Source organism: Palaemon carinicauda, chromosome 11, assembly GCF_036898095.1.
Source record: "Palaemon carinicauda isolate YSFRI2023 chromosome 11, ASM3689809v2, whole genome shotgun sequence".
Classification (NCBI taxonomy): domain Eukaryota; kingdom Metazoa; phylum Arthropoda; class Malacostraca; order Decapoda; family Palaemonidae; genus Palaemon; species Palaemon carinicauda.
In genome coordinates this window covers 94,743,797-94,767,113 of record NC_090735.1, presented here as the reverse complement: position 1 = coordinate 94,767,113, position 23,317 = coordinate 94,743,797, and the positions used below count along the sequence as shown (strand labels likewise).

Below are 23,317 nucleotides of genomic sequence, written 5' to 3'. Positions count from 1 at the left end.
CACTTCATGACCTTCATGACCTCCATCAACGCCTCCACTCCTGACGAAGAGGACACCTATCCAACGTCAACCGAAGATGACGTGAATGCCGTAAGACACACATGTGTATGAATGCCGTAGGACACACATGCCTATGAATGCCGTAGGACACACACGTCTACCCCATGTCGAGCCGGAGCAGTGACAAGCCACCCATCATCCACCACTCACTTGCGCCCCAATCAACGACTTCTACAGCCACTCACTGCCTCCCATAGGCTGCAGTTTTGCTACTACCAATCCAGATTTGGGGCTGCCGCGAAGAAATGTACAGTATGTCATTTTTAGGGGGAGAGCCATGTACCAACCGTGTGTCACACGATCGTACACAATGACATGACCATTTTTGTATAGATTGTATCATTGTTTGTCTAATTACAATTTTAATCCACTAGTAAACTTGTATCTTTTTCCATCTAATTTCTGATTTTCTTGATGAATACGCTAGTCAAAGCCATTAATTTACTAATCCCTTTGCCTCTATATTTTAAAATAATATCTATGTACTGTACCAACCGTGTGTCACACGATCGTACATAGTAACGACATTTCTCTTTTTTGTATATAGTCTCCTTTGTATCTTCGCTCTCCCCACGCACTGATAGGAACCTGAATAAACATGTCAGTTTTTCTCACCGTTAACTGTTAACAGAAACCGTTGCTGGTTGAACAGGAAACAGCCTGTCATATGTTATGGCCTTTTTGCCCGCAATTGATGTATATATAAGACGATGTTCTGTAATAAAGTTACTCAGTTGCTTTCATCCTGCCTTCTTAGTTACAACCTCTCTCGGCCCGTCACATTGGTGACCCCGAAGTGATTCGCTCCTCCCGCCTTCCCGTCCCCCTCACCGTTACTATGACACCCTTAAAACCTACCTTCTGCAGCAGTACTCGCCGTCGCCAGCCACCCGTATAGCAAAGCTTTTTGAGCTCCCTCGACAACCGTTGGGGGACCAAAGGGCTTCGCTCACCCTCAAGGAAATGACCAGTATTACTCGCCTGCAACCTGTCACAGATGACTCTCCTCGTAAGATGAACCTACTCCGTGCCCTTTGGGTAAGCCGTTTACCTGAACCTGTACGGGCTGCCATACCCGATGTCGGAAGTTTACCCATAAAGGACTCGATGACCAAAGCCAACGCCCTTATGGCCACCCACTTCATGACCTTCATGACCTCCATCAACGCCTCCACTCCTGACGAAGAGGACACCTATCCAACGTCAACCGAAGATGACGTGAATGCCGTAAGACACACATGTGTATGAATGCCGTAGGACACACATGCCTATGAATGCCGTAGGACACACACGTCTACCCCATGTCGAGCCGGAGCAGTGACAAGCCACCCATCATCCACCACTCACTTGTGCCCCAATCAACGACTTCTACAGCCACTCACTGCCTCCCATAGGCTGCAGTTTTGCTACTACCAATCCAGATTTGGGGCTGCCGCGAAGAAATGTACAGTATGTCATTTTTAGGGGGAGAGCCATGTACCAACCATGTGTCACACGATCGTACATAATGACATGACCATTTTTGTATAGATTGTATCATTGTTTGTCTAATTACAATTTTAATCCACTAGTAAACTTGTATCTTTTTCCATCTAATTTCTGATTTTCTTGATGAAAACGCTAGTCAAAGCCATTAATTTACTAATCCCTTTGCCTCTATATTTTAAAATAATATCTATGTACTGTACCAACCGTGTGTCACACGATCGTACATAGTAACGACATTTCTCTTTTTTGTATATAGTCTCCTTTGTATCTTCGCTCTCCCCACGCACTGATAGGAATCTGAATAAACATGTCTGTTTTTCTCACCGTTAACTGTTAACAGAAACCGTTGCTGGTTGAACAGGAAACAGCCTGTTATATGTTATGGCCTTTTTGCCCGCAATTGATGTATATATAAGACGATGTTCTGTAATAAAGTTACTCAGTTACTTTCATCCTGCCTTCTTAGTCACAGCCTCTCTTGGCCTGTCACAGTACTTAAAGACTTGTAATATGTACCAATCCTTTTCTCATCTCAAAATGAAAGCGTTAAGTGATAGCTACTATTATGTCAATCATATGCCGATTATTTATTTAAAACGACTTGCAGTAACTGTGAATTTGAATACCTGTTTCTTTCTGCCAATACGATTCAATTGTTATACCGGTTGCTCAACGACGGAGTTTTTGACTAAATAAGTAAATGGAAATAATTCACCAAAATATGAATATTACAAATGTGACAGAGTCAAACGATGGGCTTGAAAAATACTCATTTATTAGGAAATGCAATCTCACTCCTGATGACTTGCTAAGATTCGATAAGGTTGAAGTCTTCTGGCGCCATTCAAAGGGGTTATATATATATATATATATATATATATATATATATATATATATATATATATATATATATATATATATATATATATATATATATATATATATATATATATACGTATATAATAAATATATATATACATACATATATATGTATATATATATATATATATATATATATATATATATATATATATATATATATATATATATATATATATATATATATATATATATATATATATACAACAACAAGTATAATAAATGCAGCTGTTTCTAGACTTTGGCAGGACAAAGGTCTAAAACATGTGTTTATTCATGCCTTGCAGGCCTGACCAATATTCATCACCACCCTGGCCACTGAGGATTGGTGATGGTGGGAGACTTTAGTCTAATCAGTCACAGCACACCAACCTAGTATGTGTGGCCTTGATTAGTACAGCTTTCCTGATCCTGGCGATAATAATACACTTTCAACATGTCAAGGTATCCCCACACGGAAAGGTATTTATATTCTTACAAAGCTGGTCTACTGTAGAGTAAATAAAATAGTTTATTCATGATTTATTTATGTTTTCATATGTGCATTGAGGAGAGGTTAGTCAGCTCTCCTCGTGTAGATGTAAGTTTATTATGTAAATTACATAAGACTTTCGTTGTTAATTTCATTGTATTCTTTATTCAAGTCAGTATATGTAAATTTACGTTATTTTTAAGAATTAACTTTTTATTATTTCACGTAATTTTGTTATAAAGTCTTACGTAATCTGTTTGAGTGTTATTTGACCTTATGAAATATGAACAAGGACTTATGTAATGTTCTTCTATATTTTTATGATGTATTGCGTCATGTTTGAGAGAAAATACACAATTGTTTTGGGTGCCACACGCTTTGGAAAATTTGCAAAAGACATACTGATAGGAAGTTATCTTTTTTTATTTCGGGGACAAAGGGTGGGCAGAGCTAGATGACTGAGAGTTCATCTCGCGTTGCATGGATACGGTTGAGAGAGCAATACTTAGTAACTCTAACGCCTTAGCCCAGCCCCACGCTTCCAGAACTCGCTCTCCTGGAATCTTCTGGAAGTAGCTAAGTCTCTTTTAAAAGCGATCCCCAGTGTTGCGTAGCCAAACAGAGATTTCCAGCCTTAAATCACCATCTCCCCTCTCTCTTACTCTCGCACGCAGCTCAGTGTATTGTTTTAAGAGTGTTCATTGAAATACCAAAGTTTTGTTGTGATGAGTATTTATAATCATAGTGAGTACTTAAAAAACCTCTTAGAGTTTTTGTAAATGGCCCTGTAGGAAGGTGATAGGTTCTAGTATTGGGATCTGATTATCTATTTTCATTAAGTGTCAAACTTAAATATTGTATTCAAATTTAATTTCAAGTGAAACAAGTGATTGTTTAATTTTCATAAGTGTTATTTCTTTTTCTTAGTCTAAGGTTTATTTAGATTTAATACTTTCAAGTCAAGTAATCATATAATCTTTGGATCATAACATTTTTGCCTTATTCTAAGTTTTGTTCAGACTTAATATTTCGAGTGATTTATTCGTTTTATGTAAATTCTTTCAAAGTGTTGTAATTTATATAGAATACATTTATTTTTTATGAAGAGTGTATTATTCCAATCACCATTGTTTAAAATAGTATTCGCTCGTATCCTGTTGAAGAATCGTAGTAATTAATAGTTTTAAATAATTCTAAAGAATAATTACCCAGTTTTGTTTTGAGTGTGACCTTTGGATATTCAGTGCTTTATATATTACTATCTGGGAGTTATTTAACTGTCTCAAGAATTCATGTATTAATATTTCCAAGAGTAACAGATTTAATAATGTAAAAGCAAACAGGTGAGTTTGGAATTCGAGAGGTTGTATAGCTTGCCAGCCGTAATATATATCTTATTAGATGATTGGTTCCCAGACACGAGCCATAGTATAATATATATATATATATATATATATATATATATATATATATATATATATATATATATATATATATATATATATATATATATATATATATATATATATATATATATATATATATATAATAATAATAATAATAATAATAATAATAATAATAATAATAATAATAATAATAATAATAATAATAATAATGTGGAGATAAAAAGAGAGGTTTCAAACAGGAGTAATCGTGATTTAATGTCCCATATATCAATGCAAAATTTAGGGAGTAATTTTTTTTTCCAGATGAAAAATCCCTTACCACAGGGATAAGTAAAATTCTAACTAAAAATTGATGATTTATGCCAAGCCCAACGACTCTTCCTACCTTGTCCAGTCACGCGAGACTGCTCAATAATTTACTCAAGACACACTGATTGACATCCACGTGCGTCCAAGCAGTTTTCGCGTGATCAGTAGCAACGAAAAAGACGAAAAAGGAAGAAGCTATTGACACCTAAATTTCTCTCTCTCTCTCTCTCTCTCTCTCTCTCTCTCTCTCTCTCTCTCTCTCTCTCTCTCTCTCTCTCTCTCTCAATTCTAGCTGTACCTGGCACCTTATCTCAAATTCCACACAATGGACGCACCCGAATTGGATATGCCCACTCGGAAGTAATGTAATTACAGTATTCTACGGGTGATGTAGCCTTCCCCAGTAATGTGACGTGGGATGACCAAGACACTAAAGAGAGATATAGGATACTTCAGGGACTTGCCTGACATTTCCATGTAAGATCTCTGTAATTATGACCATTTCTTTGGCCTACGCATAAACCAAATATTCAGGTATATTCCTTACACATTCCCCTCTTTCAACAAATGTCTGACAATCATACTAATTACTATTACAAGGCAAGCTACAGCCCTAATTGGAAAAGTTGTATGCTAAATGCCCAAAGGTTCCAGCAGAAAAAGCAGCCAAGTGGAATAGAGAAACCGTATAAACTGTAAATGAGAAATGTTATAAAGAATACTAAAATATATTAAGATCGGTAACAAAGATACTTTTGTCAACATTCACAATAAGTTTGAACGTTTTAAGTTCTACAGATTCAGCTCCCAGGTAAAGAAAATCATTCCACAACTCCTCACAAATTCATGAAACTAAAGCTTAGCAGGCAGCTAAGTTCTAGTATCCACTTACGTCGTAGTCAACTAAATTTGTATTTATAAAACCTTAACTAACAACTCTGCTAGCTAGTTGCCTGCTAGTAAGCATTTTCCTATTGGTTAATACAACTTCTGCTGTAGTAAACGCTATCTACGTACGATGAAGATTCATTATAGGAAGATTAAATTTTTGCCAGGTGTGAAGCTTCCTATATCAAAATCAAATTAATAAAAAGTAAAAACATACATACATACATACATACATACATAAAGTATATAATTTATGTGTGCATCCGATTTACAGCCAATGCTTTTGATTGCCATGGAATCCCATATTATTGATATAGCTGTTACGAAATATCAATCTCTATCTTTCAGTAGCTAGCAACATTCTATGAACTTTCGCAGTCACTCCTGTATATGTGCGAGCGTTTAACTTCAGACTTGTTACTAAGTGTTATGGGTTAGATTGAAAATAGATATGATTATCAGGATAAACTAGCTGCAACTCAGGACGGATATTGCTCATGAGATCGGCTTTGTCCCTAGTTGATGTCGCTCACTATCACGCAGTTCATTGTAATGCTGCTACATTTAACAGGATATTCAAGAAGGCTATATGATAGCTGTGTCTTTTCAATTGTAAATATTATCATGGATTTTGGCAGGAACAGAAAAACTGTTTCCCATCGATACCTGATATTTTCATTTGGGTATGTAAATTATTCGAGGAACAGTTTACTCCACCGCTAAAAGTAACCATTCAAACCATATCGAAATAAATGTTTGTTGTGGCCTTTCTATGGTAGATATCAACATGAAAATTGATATGTACAAAGTAAATATCCATCCCATGATTCCCTGAAAATTGCATTTAGATATATGAAGTATTCTATGAGGAATTTACGGCGCCACCGAAAATCAGCCTTGCGTAGATATTGAAGAATGGCTACTGTGACTTTTCTATGGCAAATATCAATACTAAATTTGTATAAATAACACCCACCAAACCCTGTAAAAATCATTTGGATATCTATTAAACTCTAAGAGTGTTTGCGGCTCCTCACCGATTTTTTAGCTAAAACTCGTCACTTACGAACAAAAGAGAAGGCCAGGGCATGCCTATAACAGATATGAATATGAAAATTGGTAGAAACAAAGCTTATATATATCTAAATAATCTCTTAAATGTCATTTGAATATATTTATTGGAATAGGAGTTATTGACAACGCAGCCGAAAATATCAGCTACTCTCCTCCCCCACTCGGTGATAATTGTAAAAAGGAATGACTGGGCTATGGGTCGACGGGGCTATGGGTTTGGTGGCATTCCATATAAGGTCACTCATTTCGCTCACGACAATAAGGAATTTTGGTTATTCCAATTACTACAAGCATGTATTTTACCTAACAATAATTCAAACATTTTGTTATTTATTCCACAAGTCCTTCTACGTAGTGGGACTTTAATCCACGTGGGTTTTGGTAGTCTTGTTGACTTTGAAAAAGGAAGTGTTTTGATTAAAAACAGAACCTGCTTTTGAAGCGAGAAAAAATGAATATGTAAATAGATTTGTTAAAGAAAGACTTGGAAATAAACTTTCTCCAAATTAAGATTTTGTAAGGTTGGATTTGTGAAATATAAAGACTATTGTTTATGCATATCTTTAATTGAACTTGATTTACATTATACAAATGAGTTGATTATCCGTAACAAAGAAAACATAAAAATTGGATCCAATCTATACAAGATCACATAATATGCCAGGCAGTCAGGTAATAGAAAAAACAAAGCTTTCATTCGAATGTGTTTATTCACAAATATTGTTAACAAAACTTCCTCGCAATTAGTGATGCACGATGATCACATAGAAGCTATAGACATTAATTAAGTGATACTCGTTTCTATTAACAATGTCTACTTCATTTTTTTTTTTTTTTTTTTTTTTTATGGTGACCCACTAACCGTATATACGTCCCACCATTCAATCCGGGAAATTGTCATAATTGGTAGAATCCATCCTTTACTTGAGGATATGTGGTTTCCTTAATAGGTTTCGTACGTCTGAACTTAATACACAAGGCGTGAGTAACTCGGTGAATGGCTCCGAAAACTATTGTTTGAGTTACTAAGAGAGGATCTCCTACGCCAATATAAAAGGTTCTTGCTGCATATCAATTAAATGTAATTAAAACTTGTTCCTATGGCAGGAGAAAATAGTTTTTTCTTGTAAGGTGTTCTGTAGCGGATATTATCAAGTCGCTGATTTTCATTATGTTCTGCCGTGAAAATCCATATCTCTTCAGTAAAGCATAGTCAAATACCTCCAATAAGTTTCTCCTATCACGAAGAAGTTTCACAAATCTGATATTCTTGTGATGCCTTCACCTCTATGGGAAGTGTCTAACTGATTTAGTTGCCTGCTAAGAAGTTAGAGCATCCCTTGATCAATTCTAGAAAGAATTTAGCAACGACTCTTTAGTTACGAAATAGGTTTAGCAGGATTTTATGAATCTGAACCCTGGTCACTATTGGTTAAAACTTCCAGAATATTGTGTAGTATTAAACCTTACCACGAAGTAAGTACGACTGTCAGAATTAAGTGCATACTTACTACCATGTACTGTACAGTAAAAGCTTGGAAGATTTTTAATGCAAAGGATGGTCAGAATTATGAAAAATCTTATGCATCATACATAAATAAATAATTGAATGACGGTGCTAGATCAGGGGTAAAGAATTTCATACACAGAATGCTGCTCAACAAACTAAGATGGGTGTCAGCAAATGAAGACCCGATAGGAGAATATTATTCCAAACATAGCAGATAAAATAATTAAGATATTTGATGAAAGCGGAGTAGCATACTACATCTTTCATTGTCATTTAAGTGAGTAACTACTATAATTGTTTTATTGTTATTTGGCCAACAAGGTAATGGTAGAGGAACCTCTTCTGTTCTTCGTATCTTTGTGCTAATATATCGTTTAAAACAACTTCAAGGGTAAGTTATTTCATTTTAGTTTCCTTAGAAAACTGGGGTTAATTTCAAATTTTAAAACCTTTTTTTATTAATTCCAGGACATGGCTCCTTGAACCTTGAAATGCACACATAATAGAAATGGATGCCTGGATGGTACAGGAGAGAGAGAGAGAGAGAGAGAGAGAGAGAGAGAGAGAGAGAGAGAGAGAGAGAGAGAGAGAGAGAGAGAGAGAGAACCTTTGCCTTCAAATATTTTAACTTGTTTGTAGACCTATTTATAGTTTTGCCACCCACGCACATAAAATGCATATGAATCAGTAATAACACAAATAAACTGCAACATTGCCAAATGCACCCAGTGGACATAAACTCAAAGGAAATTCAATCTATTTATAACAAATTCAAGTTTCATTATCATCATCATCATCAACTCCTCCTACGCCCATTTACGCAAAGGGCCTCAGTTAGATTTCGCCAGTCGTCTCTATCTTGAGCTTTTAATTCAATACCTCTCCATTCATCATCTACTTCGCGCTTCACAGTTCTCAGCCATGTAGGTCTGGGTCTTCCAACTCTTCTAGTGCCTTCTTGTGGAGCCCAGCTGAATGTTTGGTGAACTAATCTCTCGTGGGGAGTGCGAAGAGCATGCCCAAACCATCTCCATCTACCACTCATCATGATCTCATCCACAAATGGCATTCAAGTAATCTCTCTTATAGTTTCATTTCTAATCCTGTCCTGCCATTTAACTCCCAATATCCTTCTAAAGGCTTCGTTCTAAAATCTACTAAATTTATTGGAGATTGTTTCATTGTCATCCCATGACTCAATTTTATCAATGATAAACTTTAACAAAGAAACTCCACAACTTTTATCCTGGATAATTACATTAAATGTAAGATAAACTAAGAGACTTAGAGAGAGAGAGGAGAGAGAGAGAGAGAGAGAGAGAGAGAGAGAGAGAGAGAGAGAGAGAGAGAGAGAGAATTGGCACAATAAATTATTAAATAAGTGATCTAATGTGATAAAATCAAAAGCCACCAATTCCACATTGTCACTGAAGAATTGAATAACGGCCGGTAAAAGAAAATATTAATTGAAATAAATAATTTCCAATGAATTAAAGAATTTCGTCTAAATGGCAAGCAATGTGACATGGGCCCACATTTGTGACTGGAGGTAAATATATTCATAAGTAGAGCTAAAATAAAAAGAAAAACATGCGCATGAACAAGTTTTCCTGTGAAAGGAAACCACAGTTGAACAAATGACCGATTGAAATTCAAGATCTTGAATTACATAATAAGACTCGGGTAAACTATATAAACCTATAAAAAGAGAGAAAAAAAATTGAAAATCATAGGCAAGTGACGTTATAGATTTCTAGGTTGAATAAAGCAGAGTTCAGAGGTCTACACCAGCAATCACGAGCGTATGTGAACACTTGTGTCTAACCAGGGATGGTAACGAGGACTTTTCTTATTTTCAGAAACATACAGGGCCGTAGGTACCCAAATGAAAACACAGATGAAGCCATGAAATCCCTTAATCTAACGGGAATGGTATGGATAAGATGTGGAATTATGTTGCAGAATTCAAAGAACCATTATTTTACAGTGATCAGAATGTGTTCCGAAGCTTGTTGGTACCAACCAGTTACCTACAGTGAACTTTCTAATACTATTAAAATAAACAGCAGTTTCAAATGGGCCACAACAAATCAAGCGAACTAACAGAACACACCTTGGGGTTAGCCAAAAGAGTAGGAATAGGACTACGTGGTGTTAATAAACTACTACTCAATTTTCAATATGTCCAAATATCAAAGAGGTTTTAAGCTAAACATAAGAGAAGAGTATGTAGGGGTGGACACCCCTGCAACCTTTAAAAGAATATACCGGCCCAGCATAAAATTATGCTCTAACCCAAACCACGACGTAACATGAAGCTTCTTGTGCAACCATGGGGGGCAATGTCGTGTTTCTAATAGGTGAAGAGTTTCTTCGTATCCCAATCAGGCTACTCAATGGTAATGTTTACCGTGGCTGCGTAAAGCAGACATAAATACGCAATGTAAAGTCAACAAGTACACTAGTTGGAATCATAAAAAAAATGAATATTTGCTTGTGTATATATATATATATATATATATATATATATATATATATAAATATATATAATATATATATATATATATATATATATATATATATATATATATATATTATATATAAACGTAAGATAATGTAAGATTGTTCATACACATCTTATATGCTATCCCTTTTAACATTTGCAGGAAAACTAGATAGAAAATGACATGTCCCTCACCTGGATGAAAATGGTGAATAAGATGACCACGAGAGTCGTCGTAACGAATATCGGCTTTGGCTCGAGATGATCGTCCAGCATTTCGACGAGGGAGAAGGCCACGGCTCCTCTCAGTCCCCCGTAAGCCGCAATGAACTGCTCCTCGATGTTGATCTTCTTGACTCGGTAATGGTTCATAATACCCGTAACATGAACACACCTGTTACGGATAAAAAGAACTTTAGTCAGTGCTAAATAGAAAGCATAATGTAAATCTCTCTCTCTCTCTCCTCTCTCTCTCTCTCTCTCTCTCTCTCTCTCTCTCTCTACATGGATTTATTCCTGGCCATTTTCAAAAGGGGTAGAATAAAAGATTGGAATAGGTAACCTTTACCGTTTCATTCATTAATAATGTAGTGTTTCAAAGACTTGGTAAAATATTTTTCACATTGGTTGTTCTCATCCTCGTTTTCGTACTTCATCGAACTTCAATTTTAGGTTTCTTTTCTTCCTCCCCGCTCCCTAAAAATTAAATCCTTAAAACACTTTCAAACACTTTTCCTTAATTAGAAGAGCTCTGAAACATTTTCCAAGGAAAGGAAATAAAAATCTTTGATACAAATTAGTAAGTCTTCGGGGTCTGCGAAAAAAGAAAAAAAAAAACGTCTCGATGAGCAAACATATTTAGTAAGGCTTTAACATTTTTAAAGATTGGGTTTCCCCTTTCCTTTCTGCGTTGAACACATGCAAACCAAGTTTGTTGACTTTTTCTAAGAGCTTAAATTCTTCAAACTATGACTTATTTATAAATCAGGAGAGAAAGATGGTGTATCACACGAAGTTGCTAACTGAAGTACTCAATAACTAAACTTGAATTTCGTATTCTATATGAAAACAATATAAGGACAACAAAATATAACATCGACAGATAGGTTACTACTGAATTTTGGGGAGCAATCCAAATATTCAGGGATTCCAAATAATCGTTAATACATGTTAAATATAAATCAGTCGTTATACTGGTGAGTAGAATAGTATTCATTCAAGACCACTTCACGAGAAAAAAAAAGGTATATTCATAGGAAAAGCTACGGTTCAAATCTATGTAGATGAATCAATATTACAAGAGAAATCATCTAGATTGCAATTCAAATTCTTAGTATACTAAAATAAGACATAAAAATTCAATGTAGTTTCGTCCAAATTGAGTCAGCCTGCCTCTCTCTCTCTCTCTCTCTCTCTCTCTCCTCATCTCTCTCTCTCTCTCTCTCTCTCTCTCTCTCTCCACATGCCAGAAATAGAAACTGAAATTTAAAGATATTTGGGATATTTTCTACGGCAAGAGAAAATTATACAAAAGAGATGGAATACACTTTAGTGAAGAAGGTAAGAAATTGTACGGAAACCAACTTAGCCTCCGCCTGCACAATTACTTAACACAGTAGACCAAGAACAAACTAGACCCTTAGAAAAACTTCCAACAACAAATAGAGGGAATTTGGTAGAAAACTTGGATAATGCAGATAAAAGTAAAACTAAAACAGTAGTACATCATGGAACCAGCAAAGCCACAGAGGAAGAGAAAAAAAGATAGAAAATTTCCTCAGAGTGGCACAATTCAATGCTCAGTTAATTAAAAACAAAATGGAAAACTTCAGAATAATAATAACTAGTGAGGAATTAGATTTCATAGGCATTACCGAGACCTTGATTCAAGTAAAAAAATAAAAGATTATCGGAGAATACGAAATCCAGGCTTCAATCTTTTCAAGAATTGCCTTTCCAAAAAAGTTGTAAGGGTGATGCTTTAAGTTAAATATCACTTAAACCCAATCGAATTTAAATTAGAAGCCAAATGTGAAGTGACAGGTGCAAATATCAACACCATAGGAAAAACATATCCATAACAGTAATATACAAATCACAACATCAAACACAAGAACAGGACGAAGAGCTGTATAGAAAAATTTGACAAGAAGTTAACAATAAGCTAGCTGTCCTAATGGAGACTTCAATGCTGCAGTAAATTGGGACACTATGAATTCTACATCAAATACAGAGGGACATAGACACTAGAATTTGTCAACAATGAATTCTTCATCAGGGGAAACAACATACTTGATATTGTGTTGACAGCAGAAGAAAATTTTGTATCCAGTGGTTTCAGTAGGCGAAAATATTGGCAAAAGTGACCACAGAATAGTTAGGTTTCAGGTAAATATTTCTCATTTAAAAGAAAGGAAAATTATAAAAAAAGCTACACTAAGATGTAATAAGTGGATAAAACTGAAGGAATACACCAAAAATTTAGAATAAGACGAAACAGGGAACATAGATACCTGATGGGATTTCCTTTGTAGAAATATATATATATATATATATATATATATATATATATATATATATATATATATATATATATATATATATATATATATATATATATATATATATATAAACAAGGCTAAATGTACACAGCATAGAAAAATTTTACCAAATGGAACTCCACAACCTAAGTGGTTCAATAGAGAAATAATTAAGGCACCAAGAAGTAGAGACACAAAACATAAATTAATGGGTCCACAGCTTTAAATTCATGACATTTGCGAGTACTAAAAGTTAAGCCGAAAAGTAGATAAACTAGTTAAAAAAGCCAAGATCAATGAAGAGAAAAAAGTTACTTCAGCTAGTAAAGAAAACCCAAAAGATTTTTGTGAGTATGTAAACATTAGAAAGCCAATCATAAACAATATTAGTCCATGAAGAGACTCGGAGTGTAATCTTGTAACAAATGATTTGGAAAAGCAAATTGATGAATGCACATTCCACATCTGTATCAAGTAGGGAAACATCAACGACCCTCCCCGAACCACCTATCAATTATGACAGCCCACAACCATTAAATAAAATCACTTTTACAATTGATGATATCATAAAGAAAATAAAAGGACTCGGTAAGTCTAAGGCACCAGGTCCAGATGATATTCATCCAGAGAGATCATATAACTAGTAGAAGAGATAACCCCACATTTTTACAAAATGTTCCGAAAGACAGCAAACTAAAGAAAGGGGCTACAAGGATGGCAACTGGGCATATTCCTCCAATCTACAAGAAGGGGACCAAAAGAAGAACCAGGCAACTGCAGATCTGTGTCTAACTTCAGTGCCTTGCAAAATTTTGGAATCAATCATAGTAGATTCAATAGTAAAACATGTAGAGAAAAGCAATCTTCTGATAGATAGCCAACACGGTTTTAAACAAAAGATATCATGTGTGACAAATCTTTTGGAATTTTTCCACAATATGTTTAGCATTTATGACAAAAGCATGGAAATAGACATTATATACCTAGACTTTCAAAAGGCTTTTGACAAAGTTCCTCAAAAAATATTAATGGACAAAATTAGAGCACAAGGCATCATTGACGAGCCAACTGAATGGACCGAACATTGGCTAACAACCAGAAAACTAAGAGTTGTAATCAATGGAGAAGCTTCAGAGAGGGAAGCTGTTACAAGTGGAGCACTTCAAGGATCCGTCCTTGGCCCATTGCTATTTGTGATCTACATTAATGACATAGATTGAGAATTAGCTAGTAAAATGACAAAATCTGCCGACGATACTAAACTAGGCTTAAATGCTGCGAACTCAGAAGACGTAGAAGCCTTAAGAGAGGATCTAAAAAAGCTAGGAGAATGGTCCAAAAAATGGCAAATGCCTTTCAACTGTAGGATATGTAAAGTCATACACACAGGTGATGGTAACCCACAGTCAAATTACTCACTGCTGGGTAATGAAATAGAAAGTGTGGACCAAGAGGAAGCTCACGGTATCATTATCAGCAAGGATTTGAAATTCTCTAAACAGAATAAAAGCTGAAAACAAAGTACAAAAACTAATAGGTTACATAACGAGACAATTCAAATATAGAAACAAAGAAATTGTACTACAGCGGTACATATCACTAGTAAGACCCCATCTAGAAAATGGAGTTCAATTATGGGATCCAAGAGTTCAGAAGGATATAGATAAATTGGAAGCAGTACAAGCTATGGCCACCAAACTAATTCCAACACTAAGGAAATTTGGATATAGACAGAGGATGGAACAATTGAAATTATTTGATTTACAAACTCGACGACTAAGGGGACAGTTGATAGAGGCATTCAAAATTCTTAAAGGAATAACAAATGTAGATTGGAACAATCTATTCACGCTAAGCACAAATCAGCACAGAGAGAACGGATACAAACTGGAATTGAAAAGATACAACACTATTCAATGTGGTAATTTCTTCAATCATAAAATAGCAAATGCTTGGAATAGACTTCCAGCAGATGTAGTAAACAGTAACACAGCAAATGAGTTCAAGAATAAGTTAGAGAAGATCATAAGAACTTTCTAAATGGTTAAACTACATCGCTCTACCAAAGAACAAATAGTCTCTCCACGGTTGGACTAAAAAGTCTTTGAGACATCCAAAACCATTGTATCTCTCTCTCTCTCTCTCTCTCTCTCTCTCTCTCTCTCTCTCTCTCTCTCTCTAGTAGTATCTTATATCAAAAGTTTCTTTACTCACTAAAGAAATTTTGTTAAAGATTTTCATTATGTTCTTGATGAGCCTCGACATGTAAAAGTAGATTTTATTCTCTAGAAGAAATCTAAACCTAAGAAAATGAAACTACTTACTCACACAGCAAATCATACATACACACACACACACAATGTATAATATATATATATATATATATATATATATATATATATATATATATATATATATATATATATATATAGATATATATTATATATATATATATATATATATATATATATATATATATATATATATATATATATATATATATATATATATATATATATATATTATATATATATATATATATATATATATAAACATATATATATAAACATATATATATATATATATATATATATATATATATATATATATATATATATATATATATCAATGCTCGCACTCCTACAGTAATAATTTACCTGAAGAGAGAGTCAGTTGGCTCCCGAAATTATGTATAGCCTATGTACAATTGTATATATAATTATGGCCGTATTCTAGGGGGCCTCATTTAAGGCTCATGTTAGGTTTTCTGTTTATTTAAATGTTTTTTACATACTTTTGGAAGGCCACCCCCTTTCTTTTCAGGTAAATTATTACTGTAGGAGTGAGAGCAATAATATATATATATATATATATATATATATATATATATATATATATATATATATATATATATATATATATATTATATATATAATATATATAATATCGCTTGGGGAGTGCGAAGAGCATGCCCAAAATGGTCGGATATGCAGTAATAAAAGGCTCAAAAGTCTTTTTCAGATTAGTTACCCTCAGAGGACAGCATTTTATTTACTCAAAAAGTAAATTTATGGTTTCTATGTTCAAGTAAATGCTTGAAGGCTTCCTAGAATAAACATGAACCCTAACGAACTGAGTCATTCATATCCTCATACTTTTTATTCCAGAAAATAGTACAGTTTTACAAAGTTTATGAAATAAATATCGCTGTTATGCAATGTTTTCATTAATCATTCATCATTAAATTTGAGACCTAAAGGCCTACCTTTTATTTGAAATGGAGTGGATTAACGAATGTAACCCATAATTTCCAGACCCTGGGTTAGGGAGGCCAGTCCACGCCATCGTGCTACTGGGGTATAATCGGTGGTTCCAGCAAGAAGTAAATTGTGAGTGGTTGGCAGCAAGATGAAAGAAAGTACAAAGAAAAGTGGGCCTAAATGAAGAACGGTAGGCCTACTTGTAAATAACACTGGAACAAACGCACTGCCACCAACATATTCTTTATACTTTATATAATTTCATACATATAGTAAGCGCACGTTATTCTGTATCCAAATATAAATTTACTACGTTACCTTTTCAGAGGTATATATTGCTTTAGAAAATGAATCCTCGCAACTTATTTGTACATTTTACAGTGAATATACATTAGAAACATATTTGAGTGGACAATTACCACATATTCCTTTTTTTTTTCTATAGAAATGAACTCTGATGAGCAGTATCATCACGATGTGTTATTACTAATAATCAACATAATCATGATGATGATCATCATCTACAGAATAGGCTGAAGGTGGGTGACATTTATGCACTTGGTATCACATCCACATGCTGAACCTTTTCGCACTACGTTTTCTTCTACCGAGACACTGGTAACTTTGGGTAGTTTTTAAAAGTTTAAAGGCTGCTCATGAATGACAGAGGCAAGGGACAGTAGCATTGCTCTATCAAGCAGGACAATGCCCTAGAGACTAACCATATTACTTATGATCATCGCCCAAGCCCACTCTCCACCAATGTTAGGTCGAAAGAAAGCCAGGCAATGCTTGCTGATAACTCTGCAGATAGACCAACCTTCCTAAGTTCAAAAGGATGGTGAGGTTGCAGCAACAAAAGGAACTAACGATTTTGAGTGGGACTTGAACCCAAGTCTGGCAATCACCTGGCGAGGACGCTACCAGAAACCCTAGTTGTCGACAAATACGCCACGTTTGTGACGTCACGGCGTAGAAGCGTAACATTGGTTCTTGCCTTAAACTATGTGTTTTGAGCTAAATTATTACACTGTTTGAATGAAATTATAGTATTGCTGACTTATAAGCAGCATTTAGGTTGTTTTGCCCACTGCACCAGCCCCTTGCTAATTACTCTTTTTAAATTATATTTTCTTTATGTCAGAGTAGATAGGATTATTATTATGTATGTTCCACTAGAGTTGCAAGATTGCTCAATGTATTTTGTATAAAATCCTGCCTCCACATTACTCCTTGCACAAATATCCTGAACTGGCCAAAATGCCTGATTCAGCACCTCACCTCAACAAGACACACCTGTCGGAAGCTGACCCAGGTGAACCGACTTGAACTGAGAATCGCTCCATTCGCTACGCTACGTGATAAACCAGGTTAATATTCACCTCTCTGACTCACTCCAAGACATGTTCCATGCAGTACCAACAGAGGAGGATCGTTTAGTCCCAGTGTCCTGATGGCTAGAGAGGGGAAGACCAACCTGGAACCTGTGTCAGAGATCCTGATCGGCCAGGCGAGGAACACCGAGGGGTGGGCCAGTCAGCAACAGGTGCAAGCAAGATATTCCATGGCTATTTTCGGGATAAAAGCTACTCTATTAAGTGCTTGGAAGAGAGTGCAGGTAACGTGGGCCCACATTAAATTTCCCATCTTAGATTAGATTTAGATTCTTATGTTATTTAGGTATTGCTGGCTTTTTACACAATTCAGGCTGAGTGCGTGTGGTTTCTTGTTCAAACTTTTATGAATGATTGTTCTTTAGAGACTAGTAAAGTCTCTTGTCTCAGGACCACGTGTCCTACTCCATTTTAATCATTTACCATTGCAAAAGTTCTCGAGTGTATAGTAAGAATATTTTTGCAAAGACTTTTGCCTTTCCTTGATTTTTCTTTAATCATGTTTGCTTTAACTTTTCCTCTTATTAAGATGTCTGATTAAGTATTGCAATTTTGGTAATAAAGAAATTAGCTTAGGTCATAATAGCTTGTATCTTTACTCCTTTTACTTTATTATGTGTTTGTATCATAATGATTTAGTTCAATAAAGTTATACCCGAGATATTGAAAGGAGTAAAGTTGATCTAAATAACCTAGAGTAAGTGATATCAGTGAATGTATACTTTTTTCACTCTCAGTGCTTCGAATGTAAAGATCTTTATTTTAACTTTACTTTAATACATTCCTGCTCCCATCCATTCCCATTATCTTCATTCAAGATGTAAATTCTTGACCAGCATCTCACTTGGGTCGCTAGGACGGAGCAGAAATAAAGCCTAAGAGTTAGGTGGCTTTAGTCGTGACAAAACTACGGCAGAGCATTAAATTACTTAGTTACATGTGCAGTTTTAAGGTCTCTGGGCAGAGGAAACTTTTCTATTAGAGTGAAGGTTTGTGAATTGTATCATCAAAGTTATTGCAAGGGTGTTGTGCTCCTAACCTCCCCTGATAATTCTTTGTTGCATGTTATAGGGAGACACTCCCGGAACAACAAGGTCCCACTCAATTAATTCAAAATTAAATATTTCTCGACAATCAATTGATGTACTATTTCTGTTGTAGGTTTCCGGCTCATAACTTTCCAAATGATACCTTCAGCGTCATCTTTCAAACCCCCGTTTCCAATAAATGCGCTTTGTATGACAGTAGCATCCCTTATCAAATGTGATTACAGGATTTCTCTGCTGAAGATAATCTATGAATGTTTTGTTAAAAGATTTCATGCAGGTGTAGACAGTACTGGGTTCACTGACTGGTGCAGCTATCATTGGAAGGTAGCCAGTTCTTGTAGTTTGAGAGAAAGGCATAGTGACTATAGGGCATGAAATCCACTACAGCCAGGGACATGCTGACAGTCCTGAAGTGACTTAATTTATACATAAAATAGTTTTGCTGGTAAAAGACTATAAAATATCCAGGCCTTATTTAACCAATGACGACTCTCTCTTTAAAATTCATAGGAACTAAACATTTTTGTCCTCACCAAGTGAACAAATGAAAGCAATGCTTTCTTGTTGGCTAAAGTACATTGGAAAAGCTTGTTTCCTTGATTTCTATAACTCTTTTCTTATTATTTTCTTTTCTTACCCGTGTGTGTTAGCTTGCTAGTGTCTACGGCAAATCCCTCTTGAAAGAAATCCCTGCACAAAACATGGATGCTTTCTTTGCCCTCAAGGTTGTCTTACATATACTCAGCATTGTCAGTCCTCTGCAGTGATGGCTCGTGATAAGTACTGCATAACTTCAGCAACCCCTATTTTTATTTGATACTATTGATAATATCCAATATAATGATTTTTTCTTTCCATTCTTTCTTTATACTTGTACAATGTATAATCTTTAGGCTTAGTGTCAGTGGATATCCTTCACTTTATGCAAAAAAAAAAAAAAAAAAAAAAAAAAAAAAAAAAAAAGAGGAAGTAAAAAAAAGAATCTCTGTATGGAACTGTGCACTTCACAGTTTCAGCTGTGGGGTGTTTGGCTGTTATGTGATGTGCACAGCAAGCTACAGACGAATCTGAGCCATGGGCTGAGAGGGAGAGAGAGCTGACCTTCTCGTGCTGGTGGAGGGTAGTTATTTCATATAACTCCACGGGTGTTATGCTTAAAAACTTTGCACTATATTCTTGAATGTAATAAAAATGTAGAATTAGATTATTATCCTACTTCCAGCTATTCTATTTGATTCTTTTTTTCAGTTCTTTTACAATTTCTTTTTTTTTACAATTCCCATGACTACAACAGAGGAAAAATCCTGCTTTTTAACACTAAAAGTAATAAAAGCTTAACCAAGACTAAATACACTTGCAGTGCTTTCAATGAAGAAAAACATTCCTCAGTTGTCTGGCCTCCAGATTTCAAGGAGAAAATACATCTTTTCGTTCATATTAAATCAAGAAAAATGGATTTAATATGTAAATAAATGGATCAAGCTAGATCAGTAGCAATTTAGTTTATGGCAAGTAAAAATTGTTTGATTTTGTTCTTTTAGAACTCTATCAAGTTTCTGACATTTTCTTATACCCGTTTGTTTCCTTCCACACAATATTAAAACAAAAGCTACAAATTTTTATGGATTAACACCCCCTTTGGTTTTAGCCGTAAGCGGCCACTGAACCTCTATTTGAACGAAATTGCAGGTACAATATTTGATGGAAGAACAGCTTTTTAATTACCATCCCCACTGCCAAATCTCTTGAGCATCTCCTCTACCCATGTGGTGTCTATTTCTTCACAATCCTACTAGCTTATGCAGAATTAGTTTTCCCCGAATCATAGCGTACACTATCAAACCAAAACACACATTTGTGGTCATTTTCTTCCTTCCTCCTGAAGGGGATAATATATCTTAAGCAATTGACAAGACATGTTTTGATTTGGGATCACTGTTGCAAAAAAAAGTATCAATAAACTTTCCTTTATATCTCTTTAAAAGAATAGACTTCACAATACTGTTTGGGGGTATAAGACACTTCTATCCCTAAAACGCATCAAAGAAAGCCAAAGTCTTTTCCTTTTCAGACAGCAGTCAGTATTAATCCTAAGATGACCGGACAGAGAATACATTATCAAAATTGTGCATCTCAATACTGTGTAAGGTCACATCTAAAAGTTACAATTAAAAATTGTCAAAATGATATCAGCCACTTTTGACTAGCTAACGTACCCATCTTTAGAAGCCTTTATTACCATGACCAATGTACATAGTTTAACCATTTTGCTATTTAGAACAGGGTAATGCCAAAGTACAAGAAAAATGAGGAAAAGGCTTGTTCATATAGTTAATTACAGATTGTGAGGGTATGACATGAAGTCATAGGTTTTTATATGCAGACAAACATGTGTTGAGCGAATATGAGGCCTGCTGTACCTTGTAGACTACGTGGAGTGCTCCACTGCCACCCTGGTGCTAACCACCAAAGATCAAGGTACAACCCAGGGTAGGTGATAATAGTTCAAGGCATGGAGTAAACAGAACCATATTTACAGGTTATATTTACTACTCCCCCAAATGTCCCATCCCTTGCTCACAAGGATGGTGAGGTTAAGGACAATACGAGAAACTATCATGTGTGTGTTTTTCAAACCCCCATCTACAAAATTGCCAGGCTGGGATGTTTCCAATAGGCTACCACAATTGCTTTATTATTCTCAATACTTGGGGCATGTTCAACTAAACTCTTTCTTCGCTGGTTTATTCCTTTGTATTTTTATTTATTTCTATGTATTTCAGTGCAAACTGTTATGGCTATTTTTAACGTCGTCAAAATAAACTAACAGGTGAGTGTGTGAGGAGTAAAAGAGATTGAAGTAAATTTTTTAAAGAAGATAATCAAAGGTGTAGAAAATAATTAGCACATGGTTTGGCCACGCTTGCCTAGATAGAATAAAGTCCAATTAGAAAACATTTCATGGTTCAGAAATCTTGGGAGGAAAAGGCAAGAAATTTGAAAAGGCGATATGGAGGGCATGGAATATTAGAATGACCAAAAAGGATCCACTAAGTGTTATACAGTATTTTGTGCAGAAAAATAAATAATTAACTGAGTCTTACTCATATACGATGTATATAAAATCTTAATGAGACTAGGATAGTATTTTGAGTGATCTTTTGAATTAGAAATGGTCACAACTGTATAATATGTTTGAGCATGTTGTCCATTAAAATGCAAATCTATTCAACATAATTTTCAAGCATATCCCTTCTTGTGTGCTAAAATACCAAATGAAAGACAAGCCCTAGTTAAATGTTGATTGTAGAAGTGCTTATTTGGAGAAAAGGGGGACCTATGCTCTTTAGAACGGTAACAGATCAGATTTGACTTGGAAAAGCAAAGAAAAATTATATAAATCATTTTGCTTTTCCAACTCGGGTTGTAGCTCAGCTAATAATGAATAATAATAGCTTTACAGGTATCTCCGGTATTATCATTATTATTATTATTTATAAAAATAATAATAATAATAATAATAATAATAATAATAATAATTATTATTATTATTATTATTATTATTATTATTATTATTATTATTATTATTATTATTATTATTATTATTATTATTATTATTATCTATGAAATTTGGCTAAGACCCGACGTCGAGACTGACACACGCCAAGATGGAACAAGGGGTAAAACACTGCAGTTGAAATACGATGTAACAATTTCGAGGTCTTACAGCGAGGGGAAGAAAAAGAGGTAATGGGTGGTATTCATAAAGAAAAGGATATGCTTATACTTGCAAAATATGAAGGAAATCCTTCTACTTGTAGCCTATTCATAAACATTTCAAGCAAAAGCTTCTACTTTTAGAGCAAAAACATATCCTTATAAAATCACAAATGGTTATACATAAAGAAGACCCTTTACTTCATAAAAAGAGCATATGCTTCGAGACTCTGAGTCTGGTCAGTAGCAGACTGCAGTTCAAAGAGAAAGGTTGTTCGATTCTCAGCACGATGGCAGATTTTGTGGATGTGAGGCATGTTAAACAATACATGCCCCGTTTACCCACACTTGATCGTGATTTCAAGAAGTTATTCCGTTTTGAAGAACAAAATGTACAGTGGCTTGCGGACAGATATCTTGTCCACACCTGGAATCTTGATGAAATATCAAGGTTAAGCCAAAACTTGGTGATATGCATTTTACATTTGCTTTTTGCATGTATAAACAGTTGGGAGAATACGAAGGCTGCTGTATTTAGGGGTGTATGTATGTACAAACAGTATATATGTATGTATGTATGTATGTATGATATATATATATATATATATATATATATATATATATATATATATATATATATATATGTGTGTGTGTGTGTGTGTGTGTGTGTGTGTGTGTGTGTACAGTACATGCAGATATACTGTATTCATATATATAAATATATATATATATATATATATATATATATATATATATATATATATATAT

At 34.8% G+C, this 23,317-nt stretch overlaps 1 protein-coding gene across 1 annotated transcript in view; it reads right to left on the bottom strand.

Annotated features, from left to right (window-relative positions):
• Window positions 1-23,317, bottom strand: part of LOC137649393 (probable Na(+)/H(+) antiporter nhx-9) — a 473,554-nt gene that overhangs the window by 196,071 nt on the left and 254,166 nt on the right. The window contains exon 15 of the mRNA XM_068382378.1: window positions 10,785-10,983. Within this exon, the coding sequence (XP_068238479.1) occupies window positions 10,785-10,983 (199 nt within the window). The remainder of the gene's footprint in view (window positions 1-10,784; window positions 10,984-23,317) is intronic.